The following is a 24,313-nucleotide window of genomic DNA, read 5'->3' on the forward strand; positions in this document are numbered from 1 at the left end:
ATTTATATTATTTATGTTTTTTTGTTTATTTGTTTTTTAGTGTATATATAATTTATAAATGCAATTTTAGAACGTACAGTTTGTTCAAAAATTTTCGGTTTTATTTGATTTATTCCTAAAAATGTTGGTTTTTCTTTTTGTCGTTTTCAATTCACGTTTTACACACTTTCTATTTATATATATATAACAGCACATAAAAATTAAAACATTTGCTTGAGCTCGTTATCCCCTCATTTATTTTTTTTAACAGCTATTAACTTTCCGATACTACTACACACTAGACTATGTATATATATATGTATATATATACTTGTATTGTAGATCCTCATTTTCATTTTCTAAACTTTTTTGCGTTCGTTTTGTGCTGCTTACAATTCGCTGAATATATTTAAACTATTAAAATTTGTATCGAGTGCACATTAGACGACAATTTCATAATGTTTTTATTTTATACACATACACAATCTATACATGGAAAAAAAAAAACAAAGGAAATTAAATAACATCCCTATAAAACTACATACATTTGAACTTAGGCCTAAAGGAATCTTGGAGTCAAGGAGTTTGACGAGTATTGCCATGGTCCTACGAGGACCTGGTATGGAATGTATGTATATAGTTAATCTATATCTATATTTGTTTGTTAGTTTTGCATGAAAATGGTAAAGGCAGACTTTGTGTTGGTTCAGAAAATAATGAAATTTTAAACAAATTTTAAAATGAGCTCGAGGTCTATTTAAGTTAGTTATTCTAATGCATTAAAGCTTCTGTCAAACATAAAACATGTTTGATATACAGGTAATCAATTAGAAATAATGGACATGGAACTCAAAATTTTATTACTAAGTACTAAGTTGTTAGATATAAATATTTGAATCGTTAAATTGCATCAACGCCTTTTTATCCTAATGAATTGTGGTCTAGCTGGCTTTCACTGCGTATACGTTATTCTTAGTTGAGGAAATTTTGCCAAAAAACATCGTTCAAAATAAAATTTCAAAAACTTATTCTTTGACGCAAGGTTAAAAGGAAATACATTTTAAATTATGGTTTCTTAGAGGTAAATGTAATCAAAATTGTCGTCAAAAAAAACATTTCACAAAAAAACATTTCAATTAAATCGCCATAAGTCGGTAAAAAGGATTAGAAAAGAATGTGGATAATCTGTTTCAAATAAGTATTCAAACTATACGAATTTTAATCAGAAATATCTAAAGATGCATTCTTTCAATTAATTTAATATTTTGATAATTTCAATTAATTTAATATGTTTTCTCAGAACTTTTGTAAATATTTGTCAAAAAAGTTACACATACGCAATGTATGCCAATTGCAGCAATAGAACATTCGCATAATTAATATGATAACATCCAAAACTAATAAATTTGATTTCACGGCAACGCATGAGAGTTAAAAATTAAATGATTTTAAATTTTTCACTTTCCTTAAAATATAAACTCTAATGAATGAATCGACCTAAGTCGGTAGAAATATATATTCCTCGGCTCACTCTTAATACATCAATCGAAAGAATTCCTTGAAATTTTATCAACAATAATAATAAAAAAACAAAATAAACTAAAAATAATTTTTTTTTAAATTAATAAATAGGAAAATTTTATATTATAAACTTTTTACAAAGCAATTAAACATAATTAAAACTAAATTTCTCTAAAAAAAACAACACGATTTTCAATTTACAATCTTTGAAACAATTTCGTATTCTCTGAACCATTTTTTTATTTTTTTAAACAAGTTAAATATTAAGGTATTAAAAAACTTTATACGGATACCCCACACAAGTAAGGGTTTAAGTAAAGCTCTAGGAGAATGAGAATGGTTTCAAAAAATGAATTCAAGGGATTTGCATTTCGAATCATTTTTGAAACCATCGACATTTGTATTTATTTACTGCTATTTTAGTGTTTTAGTGTTTGGCTCTAAGAGACAGAGAGATGAGCAAAGAGAGGTTGCTTGAAAACAAAAAAATTTCCTAAAAAAAAAACAACAATTTGTTCTCTTTTTTTTTTTAAATGACTAACTTTAACATGATGATTTCTTTTTGTGTTTTGCATTAGGTTTTTTTAATTTACGTGTATATATATATTTTTTTTCAACTTTAAAGCCTAACAATTTGCTTAGTTCACATGCTAAATGTCGTTAATTTTAAAAGTATTTCGTTTTAATTTAATTCTAAACACGTTTAAGGTACAATACATGTATTTTTAGTTAATCTACAAAAATTGCTGCTATCCCATCATACGCTCCATATTCTCTTAATTATTTAGCTCAGCTTAAAGTTGATACAAAGTTTTTTGTTTTTTTTTTTTTTTTTTTCATTAAGTACATATTTTATATTAAATTTTTGTTTTTTTTTTTTTACGCTTCAGTTAGTATGTTTTTTTCGGTTTTAAGATTTTTTTTTTTATTTTGTTTTGGTTTTTTGTATAATTCACCTATCACGCAAAGGAAATTGACAAGTTTTTTCATGTACGGTGCTCATGAGTATCTGAAAATGGGAATGAAATATATAATTAATGTTAGTTTAATTCAAATTAAGAGTTTAAATATTATACATATAGATTGCATATATACACAGAGTTTATTGAGAATTTTAAACAAACCTCTTTTTCTTATAATAAATGCATTTTAATTTAATTTTTAGTTGGATATAAGTACCTACCTTTTATTAGATAATTTATAGTTATTAGTTGCTTTGAATAGATTAAATGACCCATTACAATTGACATTTATAGATACTTGAAATGAATAATTTAAGCGATCTATCTCAAAACAAGTTTTAGGCTTTGTCTTTATGCAAATTTTACTCGTTTTTTTGCAGTAAAAGTAGTTGAATGAGAATTTTTATTTCTGAATCGTTTACAGAATCAAGTTCAGGGCCATTTGGAGCATTATGAAGTAGGCTGCTCCATTACATTAGGGATTAAATTAAGAGAAACTAAAGATGAATCCCCTTGACTTTACCCTTATGATCCGGTGAGCAACTTGAACTTACTTTAATTTCAATAGAAAAATTTCAAAGAATAGTTGTGTCAAAATTCAGGGACGAATCCAGAAAACACTTTCGCATCGGTTCCCATCGAAAAATGAGCAACAAAACAAAACTAGAATGGATCATTTATACATAGTATGATAATGCTCGCTTAATATCGGTATATGATCCAGGAATAAGAAGCTGTAAGCTGTCAGTCATAGAGTTGATTTTGTTTTGTCGCTGAAAAGTTTATCGACCCTCATATGACAGCTCAGAAACCATAATTTAGCAATCCCATTGACAAAAAAGCCTTTTCTTATGTTAGCTCCATGGCTTGAAAAGGCTTAAAAAGTACAGCGAATCGTAAGCCAATCGTTAGCTAGAGATTACGCCAAAGATGTTGGAAAAAACATAAGGGGAAAACCCAAAAACGTAATTTCGTTATCAATAGCTCAAAGGTTGAGAGGCTAGAGTGGACTACTACATTGGGCCAAAAGGACGATTTACGATTTAGTTTACACAGTCCAGGCAGATTGCCAGACGAGTACTAATAATGATTACAACCTTTGCAATAACGATTTCTGAGGTTTAAAAAGATTAAAAACCTTAGAAATATTTTTGATACAACAAATTCTTTCTTTTAGTCTATGACCAAATTGAAATGACTAATTGAAACTTGAAGATGTGTTCCCGATTGTCATTCCTTTTGCTCGGATTGTTTTGTGAACATTATTAAAACTTGCAGTGAAACAACAAACAAGTGATTTGTGATTTCAAAATGTGCTTCGTGGATATAGTACATTGTGTCTTATGTAGATGTGGCATGTGCTTTGCTTTGGATTTAAGTAACATTAAATGGGCATAACCTTTAAAAATTCCATTTTAAATTTATCCATATTTGCATTCAATCAATTTTGTCAATGCCCACGAAAATTGCTAAAATTTCTAAATGGGTACACAAAAAACAAAATAAATTGTACTCGTACATGCAAAACATGATCTCTACAAAGGAAAAACCAGAATGATTATGGCCCCCAAAAACCCAACCCGCTTGAGTGGATGGATCAGGAGAAGCTCACCTTGTGTGATTGCGAGTGTGGCAGCGGGTGTGGGATGTGCTAATGCGGATGCGGATGTATTGATGATAGAAGCAGGCTGTGGCTGGACTGCAAGCGAGGTGGTGGCATTGCCTGAGGCTCCATTCAGTTCTGTGCCTTTGCTATCGCCACGTTCCACCAGACGTTGTCGTAGAACTCGAATTTTTTCCTCTTTCTGCAAAGTATTAAATGCAAAAATAAATTAGTAAGCAATCAATCAATAAAAGTAAATAATTGGATCTAACCTGTGTTATTAATCGTTGTAGTTCCTCATTCTCGGTAACCAATTTCTGATAACGTTCTTCATCCTCTTTCGATATGGCCGAATCGGGATTATATTTCGATTCAGCTTTATCTTTAGGATGTCTTATGACCTCAATGACCTTTAAAAAATAGTTTTATTTAGTTCCAAAAAATTAAATTTTTCTATTTAATTGATTGAGGCTACCTTTGGCACAAATATCAGCAGCATGCTTAGGAAACAACAGAATATCACAGCTAGAGCCACAAAGGCGAATGATGCATCCTGTTGTGATGCAATAACCATGCCCACTGGAGCTGTTATCAGGCATAGGACGACCACATTATAGATGCTCATGCCCACATAACGTGAATCGTTGATCTGTTTCACCTTAATCGAACGTGTCTCATAGGCCAAAAACAGACCGAATACCAGTATGAGGCCCTTAAAGCCATAGACAAGACCTACAAGAGGAGTTGAGGAAAAACCATATATAAATTATAAATAATTTCTTAATTGAACTTCAAATATACTCACCTAACCACATGGAATTCCTCTCACTTTCACAATGCTCAAGCTCTGGACGTATTTTAATATCATCAGTTGTAGATACTGGATCTTCGAGTGGGAATGTTTCGAGTATACGCTGCAGCGGATCAAAGATCTGCCATGAGAGTAATATCACTAAATCTATTGATAAGAGGCCCGAAACCATGGTGTATAGCTTCCAAGGTTCCACTTTTTTCTATACCAGAAACCATAATAAAATGGATAAAGAACAACATGTTTAGAATACAAAAGAAAAAAAATTGAAATTGAATGTGAATTGGTGCTAATATCGGTGCAATATGTATATATATGTACCACTACCTTCGGGTCTGTTTTCGCTTTTGTTGTAAATCGATGCACACGCCAGACTTTGCTGAACATAGCACCGTATGCTAATGTAAAACCGGTGGATAATAACCAAGCTCGAGCTTGACAAATCTGGAATCAACAAAAAAAAAAACTCATTACAAATAAGTTGAAAAAAACTTTAATGGGGTTTTTTTACCTTTGGATATTCATGTGGACTGACAAAGCGACCATCGATGCCAAGTAAAATGACAGATATCAGACAAATGATGACACCAAATAGCATAATTGTATTGCAAACAGGATGAGAGGATTGTATGACTCTGGAAATTTAAAAGATGATTTTGACTTCACAATAAACTCGAATGAATTGTATACCGACCTTCTATGCTTATTCCATATATTGAAAATGATCAGAGCTAATGCCACGAAAATGCCACAACTTGATATAGTGCACATACAAACAAATAGGGGCAAGGATACGGTGCGTAGCACATGTGTTACTATTGTACGATCTTGAGGAACCTGTAAAGATATATGAAAATAAATGGGACGAATATTTCGATTTTCGTTCGTTTTTTTGAGAATTTATTTAATTTTTTTTTCAATTCAATTCACAATGCATCATGATATTTAGATACTTGAAGAGCGACGTTCACGATTCCTGCGATTGGCCAACAAAATATAAAACGAAACTTGACCATAATCCTCACGTGTATGATGAATATTACGGGCCCAAAGTTTACAATTGATATGAATCTGTTCATTTGTCGTTAAATTATAAATTTTAATTGCCACAATGCGATTCAGATCTTCGGAACTGAAGAAAGACTTTTTATCTTTAATATGATAGAGAATTCTATTTTCGATATCGGTGTACTTTGTATGGACAGCCGGTTCTGGAAAATATTCAATATTAATATGATCATTTTGTATCGTTTGACATGTTATCCATATGCGATTCTGACGATCTTCAGGATTTTTAATACTGCTCAAAAGTCCTTTCAATGCCTTGTGATCATTTTCATTGAACTTGGATCTTGTCACTTGATCGGAATGATTATAGGTGTTGGTTGTGAAACCAATCAGACGATTGATTTTTAAAAATATACACGGCTCTTTGGTTGAATAGCCAAAGCCATCCGATTCATTGCATAGACCGAAACGCTGAAATCGCTCTGAACCATATTTTCGTAAGAAATTCAAAGATTTCAAATACATATTACGAACTTCAGACTTATTTCGTGGATCGAATTCAATATGCTTATAATTGTTTCCTTGTGATCCTACAGGAGCGAAACTTAAGAAGGGTTGAGGAATTTTCGTATATGGCCGATTCATGTTTATGCCACCAGCGAAATGATCAAATATTATAAGAGATAGCAAAATCACAAATAATATATGACATACACAATAGATAAAGGTATATAACCAATGTATGGGATATCGTGAGAAATATTTGCCATTCCTGCCGTTATAGAACATATGGCGCCAACTTTTTCTCACAGGAAAATGATATTCACAACCCTCGTAATAATTTCGTTCACCATTAAGAAGTTCATATTCCATTTTAACACTAGATTTACGATCATAATCTTCGTTAATGGGGTTTTCACGGCCAATTGGTTGCCCATCATCCTCGGGTTCATGTGATGGTTTAATTGTATGTGTGCCAATGTTTCTATGTTTACCGTCCTGATGATAGAATCTTTTAGATATTCGTTTTTCAACTTCTAATGGATCGGCATCCAGAGTTGCATCGTTTGATTTTATTATTTTCCCTTCCTCTTGCTGTCGCAACTTTGCCGTTTTATATTTGGCATCTGTGGCATCTTCGTCTGTATCGGTTTCATCCTCATCTGTTTCAGTTTCATAATCAAAATAGATTTTCCCCTGATCAACTCGTAACGGTAAAGTGGAAATTTTTGTATTTACACCGATTTCATTAACTGGTGTATTTGGATTTCGTAATAAAAACGTACGAGCCTCTTGTTTTCTTTGGCCTGTTGTCTGGGCTCCGCTTACATCGCTCAAAGGACGTGGCGGATGAAAATGATCCATAAACTCCTGATCTAAGGTATCCATATTATTCATATGAGATTCTTGAATATTAATTACATAATCGGTATCACTATCGTCTTGAGAACTTCCGCGACTACGATTCTGTGGATTACTATTTTCATCACTGGGTATACGGTTACGATGGATTGAAAAAATCATAGATGGTGAAGTTTGAAGATTTTCTGTGCTCCGTCGTGGAATGGTTTCTTTATCTTTTGTAGCATTGGAAAATCTCACATTGTAGGGTTTTTTGCGCTCGAATCTGGGCAATTGGATTTCTGAATGCTTTTGAGTTTCACTCATGTCTACTATGGCATCCTCATCACTATCAAGAACAGTGACTTTTTAGGTTTGACTAAAGTATCCATATCACTCTCTGCTGATGATTGCTTTGTACTTTCCGATTCTGAATGATTCGGAGTTGTATCTAAGGTTTGAATCTTTTCCGTTGGCTTGTTCTTTGGGTCATTGAAACTTGAAACTTGACTGTTTCCTTGCTTTGAAGTTCCGGGTTTCTCACTTTCTTTTACATCTTGATTTATTGCCACATTTGTCTCTTCTGCATCTTTGTCTTTATCCTGACTTGCCTCGGTCTTTTGGTTTACATCAGATTGGTCACTTTCTTTACTTTCTTTTTGGATATCGATTGTATCTTGACTATGAACTGATTGTTCTTTTTTCTCTTCATCGCTGTCAGCTTTCCTTGAGGCATTTTCATTTCTATGATTTTTCTCCTTATCAGACATATTGAATGATGTCGGTTTTCTACTATTTATTTAATCTTAAATGATTTATAAAACATAGCTTACCTTGCCCCCTGCCCAACGTTCGGCATTCAACCATGTGAGATTGTCAAGTTGCGTGTCATAATAGCCCAATTTCTCATATTTGCCGTCCACCATTTGCTCGATTTGGGTTAAGGCTATACGGTCACCCTGGGAACTGAAGGCCACGACGCCCTATATGGAAAGGAATGAAAATACTCTTCAAAAAACACCCTTTTTAAGAAAGATTTAATCATGAAACTTACCGATACTCCAAGAAATTGTGTTGAATTCATGGCCGCATAGATATCATCGGCAATTTCTTTATCCGTATACGTAAAATCACGAAGCGATTTCTTACGTGTCGTTAGGCGTTCCATTGTCTTATTAAATGCCAATGCCACACTCCAGACAGCATCATAGGCCAATGGTGCCTCCTGATAGCCCTCTGGATAGCGATCATGAGTGATATCGTAACCCTCATCGGTTAGGGCTTTATTCAGTCGATGCCTAAACACAAAAGAAATTTAGAGAATTTCAAAAGCCAAAGATCTTAGATTGAGCTAACCGAAATTGATCAGCCGTCATGCCGGATATAGTTGTTTGATTGTTCTGATTCCACATAAGCGCCTCTGTTGTTAGATGACCTTCGGCAGCTATTTTCATTTGTTCCTTGGTGCAGGTTATGCCTTCAGCTTCAAGATTTACTTCATACCAATTATCCTCGTACCATCCTAATGCGGGAAATATAAAGCAATAAATTAAGAAATGAATTAGTTCCACATTGTCAGACATTAAGCCTTGTGAAAGACCCTCGAACCCCCTCATAAATAAAAGAAAAAATCAAGTGCAGCCGGATATATCCAAGGCAAACAAACTTCAGGTGGTCAAATACCAAAACCTCTTAATAAAAACCTCTAAATAAAAAGTCTCCTAAGTTTGCTGAAAATTTTGTCACACTACTCTCTAAGTGGAAAGATGTGACGCATTTCAAACAATCCTTTACCAAATTAGAGCTTTAAATGTTGCACAGTTCAATTTCAATTCAATTTTAAAATTTTATTAGCTTATCACACTGCAACAAGAAGCTTCGGCCTTCTACAATAGATGTATAGGGGTATCCGAGTTTATAGAAGTTGAAAAATGGTCAAATCTAAAGTGATTAAATAACACTAATGGCTCATTACATCGATGTTAATAACACAAATAATTTCTGAAAGGGATCGCTAAACTCTACTTCAAGTGCATAGGATTTAAAATCCGAATCTAAAAACCTAATGGAGGCTAATTTATTATTCTCATTGCTTGTTTGTTCCACAGATAATAGATAAAACTTTCATTTATTTCTCTCCTCTGTGAGAGAGGTTGACTTAATGGTCCCGAAACCGCAATGGTTGACATTCATTAAAAAAGGTATCTTTTGGTTCGTTTTTAAGCTTGATCCTTTTGAGTCGCCTATCTCAACGAATTTGTTTTTGTGGCCTAAACGTGCTTTAGCCTAATTAAATAGATATGCATCGCCTTACCTATAAAGAACCACACATGTGCCCTGCCGTATAGCTGTTGTTTATACATCTCGCATAAAACTCGTCTCGCCGCCACCACATAGAATAGGCCCACTATGATGCGTGCATCCTGGCGTCGTAAATTTCGTACGGCGTCTGTTGGATCGGATAGAAATGATTGTCTAGTTACGATTTCGACGCCAGCTTCCATGCATCGATTTTCCAAATCTTCTACAGTCTGCGAAAGAAGAACAAAAATTGTGTAAAATTGAAATTGGTAAAGTTTGTAAATGACTTTGGTTGAGAGTTACTACTCACCGATATAAATACTTCTTCGGCCTGTTGTAAGATGGCCACGCGAGACCAGCCAAACTTTTTCATTAACTTGATACGTGTTGGATTATGCACCGTGGCCGAGGGATGTGTACGGAAAAGCGTTGGAAAACGCTTACGATCCGATAGGGCCGGACTAGAGGCACCATAGCAAAGCTAAAAAGAAGTTTACTTTTCTGTGTCATTGAAATGTTTCTTTTGGCTTTGCCCATACATATTTGTATGTATGTACATATGTATGTGTGTGTGTACTTACCACAATTAGATTCCACATTTTGGCAGCCTCGGCCACAGTTGTACAAACTGTGCTGCATCCTGCCAGTAACATGAGTTTTTGTGGCTTATTATAGAGCAGATTGTACATCACACTGGCCCCCAAACCGGGCTCGCACTGTAATAGAAAAAATAAAAGTGAATTACTTGATAACTTGGTAAGTACTTGGCCTAATTTATGTTTGTTGCCAAAACCCAAAAAAAACCCCAACGAAAAGGCACATAATTTATTATTTGTATGGTAAGAAGAATCCAATCAAAATATTTTTGTGCTTCAAGGAATTTCCTTATAATTTGTGTAATTTCAGTATTTCAGTATTTATGATTCCACGAAATCAATGGGCAATTAAAAATGATTTCTTATCCTTTGTATAAATAATAATGATAAATGATTTGGTTTTTTTCTTTTTGTTTTAATTGTCATTCCGCACATTTGTTTATCAACATTAATTAATTTAATGTAACAATTGTGGTATTTTGGGAGCAGAGCAGAGCTTTTATTTTTTTGTAATGGATTTTACATTGTTCTTTAATTAAATAAATCCGATATTGATTTTTGCCCACAAGAGTCCAATTTGTTTTTAGGTTTTTGCTCTTTGCGGTGCTTAGTGTTAAATCTACTGGATTTATACAATTTTGTGTTAATGCTTTTGTTTTTTAGGAATGCAATTTTTTTATCCTCATTCTGGGTCATTATTTTTTTTTTTTGATTTCTGATTTAATTTTACCTAAGTGCTTTGGTCTTATCTTTTGTCATATCGTAGTTGTATAATGTTGTCAGAATTTTATTTAGAATTTGTGGCTTTTCGTGAAAAAGATATATATTTTGAAATATAAACGAAGGTTGAGACTTTTTGTTCTGTATTAGGGTTAGTCATGGCAAGTTAGGATTAGAGATAAATATGGAGAAGATAGTGAGGTTTATTACGAATCATAATTTAATATATTTAAATTTTAACTGCATTTATAAATGCCTTTTGTTTTACTTTTTTTTTTACTTATTTTCATATTATTTATTTAACTTTTCAAGTATTTTTCAATTCTTTCAACTTAGCGTTAAATTGTCGTTCCTTTTTTTTGTAAACGATATATAGGATGAAAGATAAAGATAAAGTTCCACGTATTTGTTTTCTTAGGAACTCAAATCAAAATGTTTAAAAATGTTAAGTTTAGTACTCAACACATTTTAAAAAGATTGTCAATCCGATCAAGCATTGTAAAATGACATCAACGGCAAAAAAGTTAAACGAGTAATTCTTAAATATTACTTTCATTTGATTTTTAACTTCTCTAGTTTTTCTATTGGGAAAAAGGAATACATTATTTGTAGGGTTTCTTTCTCGAAACAAAACCATTTTTATAACGTTATATTACGATAAATTAAGAAGTTCTTCAAATTTTATAAGGCTAATGTACTTCATTTGCTCTCTTCATCGATTTTAGTGAAAAAAATAGTTTATCTAGGCTTTAATAAAATAGTTAAAGTTAGGAAAAGTATTCCAAAACTTTGTCATCGCTATAAAAGCTTATTTAAAAAAATATATAAATAATTACAAAAGTATACTTTTCTTTTAAAACTTGTTAAATTCTACCATTATAACTTGTAGTTGAAGTTTGTTAAAAATGTGTTATTTTTGTAATTTTTTTGGGAATAATTGCAAATTGTTTGATATCCTTGTAGAGGGTAATGTTAGTAATGTAGAGGTGGAGACGTTTCCGACACTATAAACTATATATAAGACCAATTGATATGTCCGACTGTTTTGATTAGAAACAATAAGAAAGCTATTGGAATAAATTTTTTTTTTTTTGATTATTAAGTTACTTCCCAGCTCTTGCTATTAAAAAAGTTTGATAATTCGTTGGATCGGATCACTGTCATTAAAATCATCGATTGAAAAGCCTACTTTATTAAGATGTATTTCAGAATAACGAAACTACTTAACGTGATATTCGCCGATCTATATATGTACATATGTGATAAACTAATCAAAAGGGCTTGCCTAGTTTATATAAATAATCTGTATATATCTCAAGTAAAATAACTTTCTTTGGAAAACTAGAAGCAATTAAAATTAGACACTTTTAGTGTGAAATTTCACATAAAAGCGTACAGAATAAGGGTTAACAAATACCAGTTTCTTATTCTCGTTATAGTATTACATTTTCTAATAATACGTTAGATACTAGCTCCAACTATCAGCTATCTTTTTCAAATGTCATTCAAACGTTCTTGAATACTTTCAATGCGAGAGATTAGTTTTGTTTTTTTGCTTATTGATTTATATGCCCATATGAGATTGCCCAGATTTGAATTGAATTATAACTTTTGCTGATCTATCACATAATATCAATTAGCTAACATATGTTTAATGAAAGAAGCAAACTTTATTTCAATTAATTCAATGAATAATTCATGAAAATCGTTTCATTCGTTTCGTTTCGGTGTGATATGAGTTGCCTTAACTTAATTCAAATGTATTGTGAGTGTTGAGCAAAAAGCTGATTCAAATGAGATACATTCATTCACATACATGTTTGGATGTGTGTGTGTGTATGTATGAATGATTCATATTCATGGGCATTTACATGGCAAACTCGTTTTCATATTTCCCAGTTATTGCCAGTTTTCTTTGCTGTTTATTCCTTTTTTTTTGTGTTTGTTGGTTTCGTTTGCTGTATTCTTGTTGTATTCTCGGTTGGTTTGCCTGGTTTGGTTTGCGTGTAAACAACATTTTTAATTGTTCATTGCTGTAGTCTTCTACTTGTTTTACTGGTTTCGTGTCCAGTTGTTGTCCCCCACACTTTACCATATTATCCTGCCAAAACACACACACACACACACACACACACAGAAGGAGGGAGAAGGAGAAGAAACATAAAAAGGGAGCTCCGAGGCATGCCACATTATGAGGCGCGCTCTTGTTTAATAGTTTGTTTCGTTTTGTGCACGCTTCTTGGGACATTTCACACATCAAAGTAGGTCAAGCAAAAGGCGAAAGGCAAAGGCAAACATTGCGTGCGACCTTTGCCGCTTGTCGCCTGGGCCAAGTGATGCGGAGAGTCGACGAATGAGAGATGGTAGGAGATGCTTCACTGTGGGGTATGGGAACTAATTATGCAGCATTTAACGGAAGCTGTTTGCCTAAGCCACAAAAAAAACTCAGAAATACACCAAGCACAGCAGGGTAAAGCACTGTGCTATCTGTGCTCAAAGTCCAGCCAACCGAAACGAGATACCTCCCATAAAGCTATGTGATTTTAACGTTAGGAATTCTCCCACTACCTATGCTATCCTCACCATTTATTCATTCATCCATCTATCTAGCTTTCTATCTGTCTGTCTATCTCTGTCTCCAGTCACTCCGGTAATTTCGTATGTGTATGTGTGTATGTCTTTCTCTGTCTCCTGGTGTGTGAGTGTGTGTGTGACAGCCTTGAATAAAAATAACTCAAATGATGAGCTGAGCGCGGCGAAGTGACCTCATTCAAAACTCAAAAACAAGTAGTTAAGCTTTTCGCTCACTTAAAACTAATGAGGTCCGCGTATAAATAGGCACCAGGCAAACCAACCAAACCGCAACTGTACCACAGGCTCTTAAAAATATACAGAAAAAATAAAAACAAAAAAAGACAAAAAAAAAATAATAAGGATACGACATATACAAACATTTCTATATACATATGTATATACAACTGGTTAAATGGTAAAGTTGGCAACATTGATAGCAATTTTTTATGCTGCCTCCGGGAACCAGGGACCAAAATACACACACTCAATGGTCTATGGACTGGCCATTAATTATGACATATGACATTTATGTGGAGTGTTTTCATTTATAGTAAAGTAGGCGTTGTTGGGAATGGGTAGGAGGTAGTTTTCAAAAACTATTTCTCCCCCAAAAGAACAGAGTTCTGTATCTTAATCCCTAACAATTGGATCTTTTGTTTGTTGTTGTTCTCTATGGGACAAAATAAATTGGGATTCGACCAAAAGCAAAATCTGCTTAGGGTGTAATGTTATTTTTCCATACACTTTAAGGGGTTCTTATTTAAAATTTCATATAACTATTTAAATGTCCTTTATATAGATTGTTGTTCGCTGTTACTGGTGTTGTATGATAAATGGATTATTGAAATTCATTTTGAGCCTTGAAATAACTTTCGAGACGCTAAACTTGTTAAATGTATATAGTGTAAATTTTAATCAAAGAATCTACAAAGATTTGTTAGTAATAACTTCAGTATAGCTTTCTAGAATGAATTTCCAGAATCTGTTAATGCTAGTTAGTAAATCTTTAGCAAAGCTAAACAAATTTTTAACAAAAGTTGAGTTTTTAAACATTTTTAGTGGAGGATTAGGTATAACAGGTTTTGAATATATAAATGCGGGAAGCTTTAAAATTATATAAAATTATGATATCTTATTAACTTAAACGTTTGCAAATACAAATAATAAAAATATAGCTCTTTTTAAAAACATATACAGTACATAGGTGAAAGTTTCTGTCCTTATTTTGGTGTTAAAACTAATTGCTGTATTTAATTGAAAAACAAAACTTTGTCATCTCCATATATTAGTAATAGGAGTTTTATTCCTAAACTACTTAAATGTTCTTCCTTTAGTTCTATAGTTATAGTTAGTTTATTTTTCTCAACAAATTTTACTGAGGATTTCTGTATAACCTTATGATGTTACAAATTAAAAAAAAAAGTTGGCGTTGCAAAGATTTTAAGTATTTTAAACCAATTATTTTGATCTCATCTTTAACAACTCTGAACGAAAGAACGGCAACTTTCCACCAAATCCAGTAAATGATTTAGAAAACTTTTGCCGGTGAAAATCGTTTAGGATATTTGGTGAAATTTATAAAAATATGTGACTGTCTAATGAAAGCTTAAACGACAAAATAGGATAAGACATTATGAACATTTATTTGCATACTTTTAAGGTGATACGTAAAAAGTCCTTGTATTTCCAGTTGAGAATACAATTTGGCTTAAATTTAGGTTGAGACCCATGTGTATTTGTTTTGTTTTGTGTATTTTCACGAAATTTTTACCTTTTTGCTAAAAAATCAAAACAAAAAAACCAATTGCAAGCCATTTATTTTTTAGAAACCGTAATAAATCAAAAAACGCAACGAAATAAAAATGAAAATACGTTTTTTATGCTTTGGCTTCATTTGAAAAAGTTTATAGTTTTAGCTTTCAACTCTAAATACAAGATAAACTAAATTTAGTTGTTAAAAATTTCTATTTGATGATTTTTTAAAAAAAAGTGTCTACATATATTTAGAGAAATTTAGCTTTATGTGCATGTTTGTATGTATTTGTGAATAATTTTGAGGCACGTCCTGCGGTTTCACGCACAGCTTAATGGATATTCTCATTTATTTCTATGACACATGAATTAAGCTTGAAATGTTAATGTTTAAATGAGGATTTATGCGGCAACAAATTAATTCCAATTTATATACATTGGCTAATCTCGGCTAATTAGATTACATATACATACATACATATACATAAGTATATACGAAAGAAACAAAGAGAATTGAAATAGAAATTGATTTAGGGAACACAAGCATACAAATACCCTTTTCATTTACAATGTTTGTATGTATGTGTGGGTAAGTGAGTGAACAAACAAAAAAAATAGAAACAAATCATAATAACATTGTGTACCCTTGGCTACTATTGCTCCTCCCTCTCCCTATCCCTAGAGAAATATGCTAATGAATGGCAGTCCCAGGACCATTGAGGCCCCACCTCTCAGTTTGTCATTCAGTCAGTCAGCCAGTCAGTCAGTCAGTCATTCATTCATGGACTTTGTCTCGAAAAACAAACGAAAACTGAAACCGTTCACTAGAAACAAAACGAAACAAAAATAAGTAGCTCCCCCTGAGGAAAGGGGCATGGTGACAGTTGGGAGGTCCTTTAACTAGCGTTAGTATAACACACAACTACACACATACATACATATAGACTATTGTGTATCTCGGTGCTACCTTGAAAGTTTAGCGAAATGAAACATAATAGAAATAGTTAATTTACGAAAAGATTCTTTCGAGCTTGAAGTTTTTATTTATTTTTTTTTTTTGAAATTAGTTGCCAAGTTGTACACAAACTAGCTAAAAGGGAAACCATTGCGATTTTAATGTTGGACTTCTTCAAAAGAAATATGAAAATAACTTTATTTCATTAGTTAGTTGATTCTTGTGTCAAATAAGGGAAACTTTTAGCTACTACTTATTGCCTTGTAGTCCGAATCGAAGAAAGGTGAGTTTGCATATCTTTTTACATATGTATATAGGATACGATTTCAAATAGCAATACTTCAAATTAATGTCATTGATGTCCTTGATTAAACATATATAGACCAAGTAGTAAGAGGTTTCCCAAAATAATCAGGCTCAAAAGAAAGATAAGTTAATTATGTCTACATTATGTCTATTTAAGTTTCTTTGTACGCAAATGCAGTAAATTTCAACAAAAATTTAAATTCAAATTAAAGAAAATATACTGTCTGACTCATATGCTTATTATTATTTCATATTCCAGCTAAATTTGTTTAAATTTAGGAAAATTATATTTGAAAGGGACATTCTATAAACTACGTGACTCGTCGTACCAAAAAGGTCTCAAGTGGGGAGATGGTTTAAAACAAACCGTCACGCGGCACTTAGCTCATAACAATTTAATCCTATAACATTGGCTTCAACTGTGACAATTTGTAGATTCTGCGCATCTGCTCCAAAAGATCTAAGTATATTATTCTCGTCAAGTTGGAAAGAATTTAAAAAAAGGGTGGTCTTATAAGATAAGTCTGATTAGGTCGTTAAATTTTTTGATCTGCAATTCTGTCTCTGTCATTACAAATTTCATTTACTTAATTACATTTGTGTATGCCAAAAAGTATAAAAAGCCGAAACATATGTCATAGAGAAAACTCTAGAAGAATAAAATATTTAACTCTAACCTGATATTATTAAGTTAAAATCAAAAAGCGGATCTATGGATGTTAGACCACAGATATTTTTCCCCTAAGGTATATAGTAACTAAACGAATAATTTTATTGAGAACTTTTCCTTTACCAAAAAGATTATCCTAGTTGTAAAGAGAATCTGTAGAGATTTAAGATATGTATGTGAAAGACATTTCAACTTACAAGATGTTTACTATTGCATAATTACAGGGGTGATTATCCTAACTTCTTATTAGTAGATCCGCCAATGTGGTAACAGAGGTTATAACTTATGACCTCGTTATACTCAACTTTATTTTATTGATTTTTAATACTCAAAACAATATTCACTCAAATGCATACAAATTCCTCTAATGAAAACATTTTAATCACCCCTCTTAGTTATGTAGATACATATTTAACATACATTAGGGATTATCTTTTCACTACTTACCTCGCTGTCATTGCTATGCAGTATGAGCTTGAAGCCTGGCAGCAAATTTGGCCTCTTGTTGACATCATCCAATGCCAGTCTTGCGGCCGGCATGCAGGCCTGCCCACCCTGCCATCCTCCTTTGCCGGCAATGGGAAAGATGCCGCCTATGTGCAACTCATCCGGCCTGCCCGCCTCGCAACCCTTCAGGTGCTGCGAGACGATCAAACAAAGTAAAAATATCCAAAACGTAACAGCACCATCACTTGTCATATCCTGCAAATACAAAAAAAAAAAAATAAGCAACGATGTATGTGAGCCAATGTTTGAAGCTGGAAGGAGGGTCTAAAAAATAAAAGGACGATGAAACGTTGAAATGTGATTACCGCCGAATGCCGTACACAGAGCGTACACAGAAATACAAATCGGAATACAAATAGCAAAATAGACATATACATATATGTATGTATGTACATGAATACACAAGAAGACGAGCCCAAAAGCGACAAAAACAACAAGAAATAAGAGAAAACAGAAAAGACCAAAGCAAAGCAAACCAATCCAAAAAGGAAAAGCAAAGCGAGCGTCAAGCGTCGTTTTATGTGCCAAAGCAATTTTTACGACTAGATGGTCGAAAGGATCGGAAGGGAAGTTGGCGGTGTGACAAGGTGGGGTGGGGAAATTTTTGCTTAGGGCTACGTAAGCATTTTATACACTTTTTTTCTCTCTTGTTATTGTTGTTGTTAGAATTTTGGGTAACACTGTGTGTGTGGAAAGGGAAAAATACTATAATACATACATACATACAGACATACGAGAGATACACGAGTTGAAGTTGAGAAAAAAAAAACTGGGTTGGGTAAGGTCTTCTCTCCAAAGTTATGCCAAGAAAGAATTTCGCTTTTCAATTTATGGAAATTTTTTAAATTTCATAAAATATATGTGTATATATATATACTTATATATTTTATATTCTATTCTTTTACGTTGCCGTATAATAAATATAATCTTTAGTATGGTTGAAGGCAAATTTCCGGCCATTGTGACAAACTTTGTATGACTTTCATTTGGTAAGTGCCATATTTTTGTTGGCCTTCTCTCTTTTTATTTACTTTTTTTGCTTATATATTTGATTTTGCACTTATATAACTTGCGTTGAATGATGTCTCAAGGGCTTTTCACTAGATAGAGAGTAATAATTCATAAATTTTATATAGACTGTTTAAGTCCGTAGATAATAATAGATAAGACCATGGACTGTGGCTTTTGAAATGATGAGCAAAATATAAAGCAAATTATTTTCATTGACTGCTTTAATTTGGTTTGGTCTAATCTAGGATTCTCATCCCATAAATAAATCATGATGTGAAAAGTGCCAAAATACAAAATTTCGTTGGGTAAACGTTTATAAAATGAAAAGAATATGATAAATTCATAAGGTAAGTAAAAGATTTCTCAAATGAAATGCAATAAAATGAAAGACTAAAATAGCTAAATAGAATAACTAATGAAAGGTAGAACAAGCTCAAGCTCAGTTAAAGAGAAATGAATCTCAACAAGCCTAACTCTAATAGATTCTGAGAAAGATGACAGATTCATTAATGTATTCAATTCAACCAATTTCTTATTCCCAATTCCAATTTAACCTATTTCCTATTACCATCAACATTCAAATCACTCGCTTGTATGGTATTTAAATTATTTACCTCCATAAAAACCAAATAAAGCATACATAATGGCTTTTTCCAAGCAAATGTTTTGAAAAGTACCTACTAATAAATTTTCTTTCAACAATTCACCAGGTAGCTGAAATGTTTTTTCCCGTTTGCTCCATACCCCATAAATATTTTGCAAAGTCAACATTAATTTATTACATTGTTGAGGGACTTCTATTAAAGTTAATGGAACAGAGAACATTTAAGTGAAAACTATTTTTACTCTATCTTTGAATAAATTAACAATAAAAACAAAATAATCATATTCGTTGAGTTTTCTTAGGATTATCTGAGGAAATGATTTTAACATCGTATTGCTCTTCAAACAGGGATAAAGGATAAAATAGGAGTAAGATATAGAATTATCTTCCTGCTGATCTGGTTAGAAGTAAAACTATGTATAGGACCAACAAAATTTCTTGCCTCTATTTCGAGTAATATTAAGCAAAATCTTGTCAAATCGAAATGAAGCGTGTTCTAAATTGTAATTCTTTTGTTTCTTGCTTGTCCATTGCACTAAGGGGAATTCAACCATTTATTGTTAATTAAGAAGTCAATTGTTATTGCAATTGGGCAAAGTTTATCCATATATATTTATGAAATATATAATTTAATATTATTTTTTGACAAAATGCATCAATGTCAACACTCGTAGTAAAGTTTTCTATTTTCTTTGCTTGTTTTAGTGGAATCAGCCATTAACCAGCCCTGTTAGGTATATAGTAAAACTATCAGTTTCTTATTGCCATATCGGTTCAACATAACCAACGTTCCTTAATTTAAAATTTCTAAACATTTTAAAACTTCAAATAGCTTTTAAATAACTTTTAAATTGCCAAAGGAAAATTACATGTGGAACTTTTCGAAAGTTTGTTATACCATTAAAGTCACTCTCTTACTCGCTTTTATAGGAGTAACTAAATTAAACCCTCGAAGCTTGTGAACGGGTGCAACTTGGCCCCTTAAGGTAAACAAAATGCTGCAAAAGTATTTATCATTTGCAAGTTATTTATAACATTTTGTATGCCTTGTAAACTTAAAAATTGTCCACAAACAATGTGAGCTTCGAGGGTTATTTTTTAACCCACAGAATATCGCAAAACTTCTTTACATGTTTCAAAAAGCGAATTCTTTTACTACTCATTGCATACTTAAGGGAGCAAAGTTTCCCCATTGCATAGCCCTTTCCGCTTTAAGCCATAACTTATATAGAAAACAATGTTTTGTTAGTCTGTCTATAAGCTAGCCACAATTTATCTTGTCTTAGATTATTAGAGTCTCTTTGCCGACTTAGTGAATTTGTCTATAAATTTTTGCATTTGCAACATTTGGCCATAAATTTTTATTTGCATCTTCGATTTTCTTGCGAAAAACTAATTTAGAGGACAACCATTTTTCATTTAGTTAAACCAATTGAAGTGCAAAGTACACATAAAAATAAATCTTCAGAGAGATTAAATGTCTACTAATCATAAATCAATGGGATAATGGTGCAAAGCAATTGGTAGTTGCATATTTTTAATGTAAATAAAATTTAAATTTCTTATAATATTTGTGCATACTTTAGTTCTTTTGACACATTGACCACTTAAGCCTGTCAACTCATTTGACAATCAACTATCAACATGATGTCAATCCAAAACAATTTAATGGTCATCTATAGACTGGCTATCAAGATATTTAAATGGATTTATTTGTTGCAAAATTGATTCCAAACTCTTTTTTTTTTATTTTTATTACACAGACAAACGATAGAAAGATAGATGCACAGACAATGGTTTGAAATCAAATTACTTGAATTCATTTTTATATATGTATTTTTATCTACTTTTATTCTTTGTTTCGAAATTGAACTTGGATTTAATAGTTATTTGATGGTCTTTGTCTGTCTGTCTTTCTGTCTGTTTGTCGTTTTTGTGTCGTTTGGTTTTCTGTTTAAGTTTTGATTTCAAAGCTTTTAAGCTTTTTGTTTCAATTGGAGATTGAGTTGAAACAGATAAATAAATAAACAGTTCGGCAAGGGCGTTTGTCGTTACGGCGCCTGGCCCCAAATTCGAAAAAAAGTGGAAAAATAAGAACGTAAAAATTCAAACAAAAAAATGGCGAAAAAAAGTACATTATAAGGGTGAGAGGGGTCTGGGGGCGACTACGTGTGGTACGTGCGTATGCGAGGTAGATACACACACACACACTCACAGACACTCGGTTACGCACACAAACACACAGCTTACATGCTCATTGCGGTTATTGAATGACAATGCCCTCAAATGTAGGCAACATAATTTTTTTTCGCACACACTCAAACACTTGAAACTTTGCGCTAATCAATGTTGGAGTGTGAGAGTTTTTTTTTTAGACTAGAGATCTGATTGGGAGTTGACACCTTTTAGAGGCATACTTCCTAGTGACCTAGTTTTTTTTTCTTCTCCTTCACACACACAAATTCAATAATTACGCCAGAGATTTGATAATAAGGTTAGGCTTTTCCACGCACACACACACTGCACTCCATCATCAGCATCATCATTAAGGATATATGCGTTTTACCTTTCACTTACTTTGCGTATTGCCGTAGAAAAATGTATTGGTATGTTGCTGTTGTTGTTGCTGTTGTTGTTACTGTTGTTGATGGTGGTTGATTTTTATAATGCTTCGGATGTTGCTCCTTTGCCTGCTCAGAAGCACGTTGCTTCAATTGTTTCATAAGATGCTTCTAGCCAATATCCGTTTTTTTTTTTGCACCTTTCTCTCTCTCTCTCTCTTACTCTCTCGTTCTTTCTCTTTCTCAGTACTTCCACTCTGTATGCTCTCGGTTAAATGGCAAACCAAAACAAGTAACAAAAAGTATGGCCAATTTAATGTTTATTGTTGCTGCTGTAGATGTTGCTGTTGCTGCTGCTGTTGATGCTGCTGATGTTGCTAATAATGTTGCTGCTGCTATTGTGTCGGCGTATTATTTGATGACTGCGCATTACAATCGATAATCCCATGCACAAATGCAGCTTAGCATTGAAGCGGCATTGGCTTAAATCCATTTTAATGAAAATCTAAATCATTTGCCAATGCCTTTTGTAATCCCCATCTCAACCATTTATCTGGTTGTTGCACTTTCACAGTAAAAAAAAAAAAAAAACACACCAAAACGTAAGAAAAAAATGAATGAAATGAAATGAAAAGAGATAAATGGTAAAATCAAGTAAAAACAACAACACAAAATATCAACTGAAAAAAACCGAGTCACTGAAAGGGGCGTGAGCTTTTCCTTTCTTATTTGCTTAAATTTTTTAAAGGAATTTCAATTCTCTTTCTCGCTTGCTCTCTTTCTTTCTTTCCCTTTCTCTCTCTCTTGCTCTTTGATAATTTTCTTTTGGGTGAGATTTTTTTTTTTTTGTGAGTTGAAACACGTTTAGATTTGTATTAAAACTTAAGCAATTTTTTGAGCTTGTTTGATTTTTATATGCTTATCAATTCGATTTTGGTTTTGAATTTTATTACTATTTTTTTTTCTTTATTAATTTTTTTTCGTTTATTTTTTATACACACTTAAATCCTTGGTTTTGGTAAATTTTTTTTCTTGCTTTTTCGCATTGTATTTTATGGGCGAGGCGCGCAATTTTGTGTTCGTTGTGTTCCACATGTATCCGACGACTGGAACTCCATGACTGACATTTACATTTTCCTTTCTTTTTTCATTTGGCTTGGCCACACAAAAGCTTCGCACTTTCTGAATTGAGTAAAGCTTTCACGTAAGCTCTTCCCTTTTTGCTTCCGCTTTCCAGTTACCAAGTCGTCCTCATCATCGTCCTCGTCCTCGTCCTCGTCGTCGTCGTCCTGTCGTTTATGTCGTTGTCGATTGTTAAGTTATACTTCATTCGCCAAATACTAAACTCTAGCTGTAATTATGAAGCTATCCTCTTGCTCTTGCTCTTGGCCCGCAACCACATCTTTACCTCTGGCCAACTTTTTTTTTTTTTTTTTTGTATTTTGTGACCGGCTTTATAGAGTTGTCAAATGGCCTTAGGAATGGCCAGTCAAAACATCAAAATTCATTCCGCAATTGGCCAAGGGCAACATTTGTTGGCCAGTTATATGTATATGAGCAGTGTGTGTGTGTGTGTGTGTGTGTGTGTGTGTGGAGTGTATGTACAGAGGGTTTTTTGGTTCAGGTTGCTCGGTGCTACATACAAGTGTAGAGTCGCGGGTCCCCTGGTTTTCGTGTGTTTTGAAAGCGAAAGCCATTATTATTGGCCTGGCGGCGGCATTGCATGACACAACACAGAGTCAAAGCCAAGTTAAGTTTTCTTACACCACCTCCTCCACGCAAAACTTGGGTATATACATTTTACAACGTCTTCATATAATATTTATCTCAATTTGGTCCTCAAGTCTTAAATCAAAACTTATTATATTACCAAACTAAATCATATTAAACAAGTTTAAGAACTTTTATTAGTTTATGTAGTTTACACAAACCAAAATCATTTCAAGTAGTCAACTTTTCGTTTGTTTTTGCCGAATTAAGATTCTCAAAATCTTAAACTAAATTTGTTTATTGCATTTGTTAAAGATTCTTAATTTTAGTGGTGGAGAGGATCTAAGGATACTCTTGCGGTTTTAAATTCATTCAATACTATATTTTAATATGCTGAATATCACAATTTTTAGCTTAATCTAATTACGTTAATTAAGTTTAACGGCTTCCACTGGCCCAAGAATGTCGTCTAAGTTTGTGAGAATTCAATTTTCCAATAATAATTCAAATATCTATGACTAAAAAATTCTACTCTACGCATTGAAATTAAGATTGCCAAAAATATCTTGTAGGTTTATCTTTGTCTGAAAAAAAGTCTACCTTGTCGATAGAATACAAATTTTCGTACATTTTGTATATTAAAGGAATATAAAAACCTTGGAAGCTCAAAAAAGTTACAATTTTTACAACGAGATCTGCTTAATATTTATAATTGGGAGTTTGTTTATCTGAGAGTATAGATATTTAATTATATAATGACTTATTTCTTTGAAAACGTTTAATAAGATGGTAACATTTTATTTTTAAGTATAATAGAAGTT

At 32.7% G+C, this 24,313-nt stretch overlaps 2 protein-coding genes across 3 annotated transcripts; both read right to left on the bottom strand.

Annotated features, from left to right (window-relative positions):
• Positions 1 to 1,917: 1,917 nt before the first annotated feature.
• Positions 1,918 to 22,887, bottom strand: GABA-B-R1 (gamma-aminobutyric acid type B receptor subunit 1). Of its 2 annotated transcripts, none has more exons than XM_068284436.1 (16): positions 21,799 to 22,887; positions 17,547 to 17,801; positions 10,108 to 10,242; positions 9,837 to 10,007; positions 9,540 to 9,756; positions 8,582 to 8,747; positions 8,280 to 8,523; positions 8,059 to 8,208; positions 5,571 to 5,713; positions 5,388 to 5,511; positions 5,204 to 5,320; positions 4,871 to 5,078; positions 4,541 to 4,797; positions 4,338 to 4,475; positions 4,075 to 4,267; positions 1,918 to 2,509 (listed from the first exon to the last, which is right to left on the bottom strand). In XM_068284436.1, the coding sequence occupies exons 2-16, from the start codon at positions 17,796 to 17,798 to the stop codon at positions 2,487 to 2,489; spliced, it is 2,538 nt and encodes an 845-aa protein (XP_068140537.1). In that variant the 5' UTR covers positions 17,799 to 17,801; positions 21,799 to 22,887; the 3' UTR covers positions 1,918 to 2,486. The 2 variants fall into 2 exon arrangements, with proteins under 2 accessions (XP_068140537.1, XP_068140536.1); XM_068284435.1 differs by having other exon boundaries at positions 5,201 to 5,320.
• On the bottom strand, positions 5,822 to 7,552 carry LOC137572968 (uncharacterized). The gene has a single exon (XM_068284831.1). The coding sequence runs from the start codon at positions 7,550 to 7,552 to the stop codon at positions 5,822 to 5,824; it is 1,731 nt and encodes a 576-aa protein (XP_068140932.1).
• Positions 22,888 to 24,313: the final 1,426 nt, after the last annotated feature.

This window comes from Drosophila tropicalis, unplaced genomic scaffold, assembly GCF_018151085.1.
Source record: "Drosophila tropicalis isolate 14030-0801.00 unplaced genomic scaffold, ASM1815108v1 contig_393, whole genome shotgun sequence".
In the NCBI taxonomy this organism is placed as follows: Eukaryota; Metazoa; Arthropoda; class Insecta; order Diptera; family Drosophilidae; genus Drosophila; species Drosophila tropicalis.

Bases quoted from the DNA above. Each gene is read 5' to 3' on its own strand.
- LOC137572968 (XM_068284831.1), bottom strand. From the start codon at position 7,552: ATGAGTGAAACTCAAAAGCATTCAGAAATCCAATTGCCCAGATTCGAG.
- GABA-B-R1 (XM_068284435.1), bottom strand. From the start codon at position 17,798: ATGACAAGTGATGGTGCTGTTACGTTTTGGATATTTTTACTTTGTTTG. The intron at 5,714-8,058 runs GTAAGCTATGTT...ATATCTTTACAG, and splicing joins AACGTTGGGCAGGGGGCAAG to GTTCCTCAAGATCGTACAAT. The intron at 5,512-5,570 runs GTCGGTATACAA...TTAAATTTCCAG, and splicing joins ATATGGAATAAGCATAGAAG to AGTCATACAATCCTCTCATC.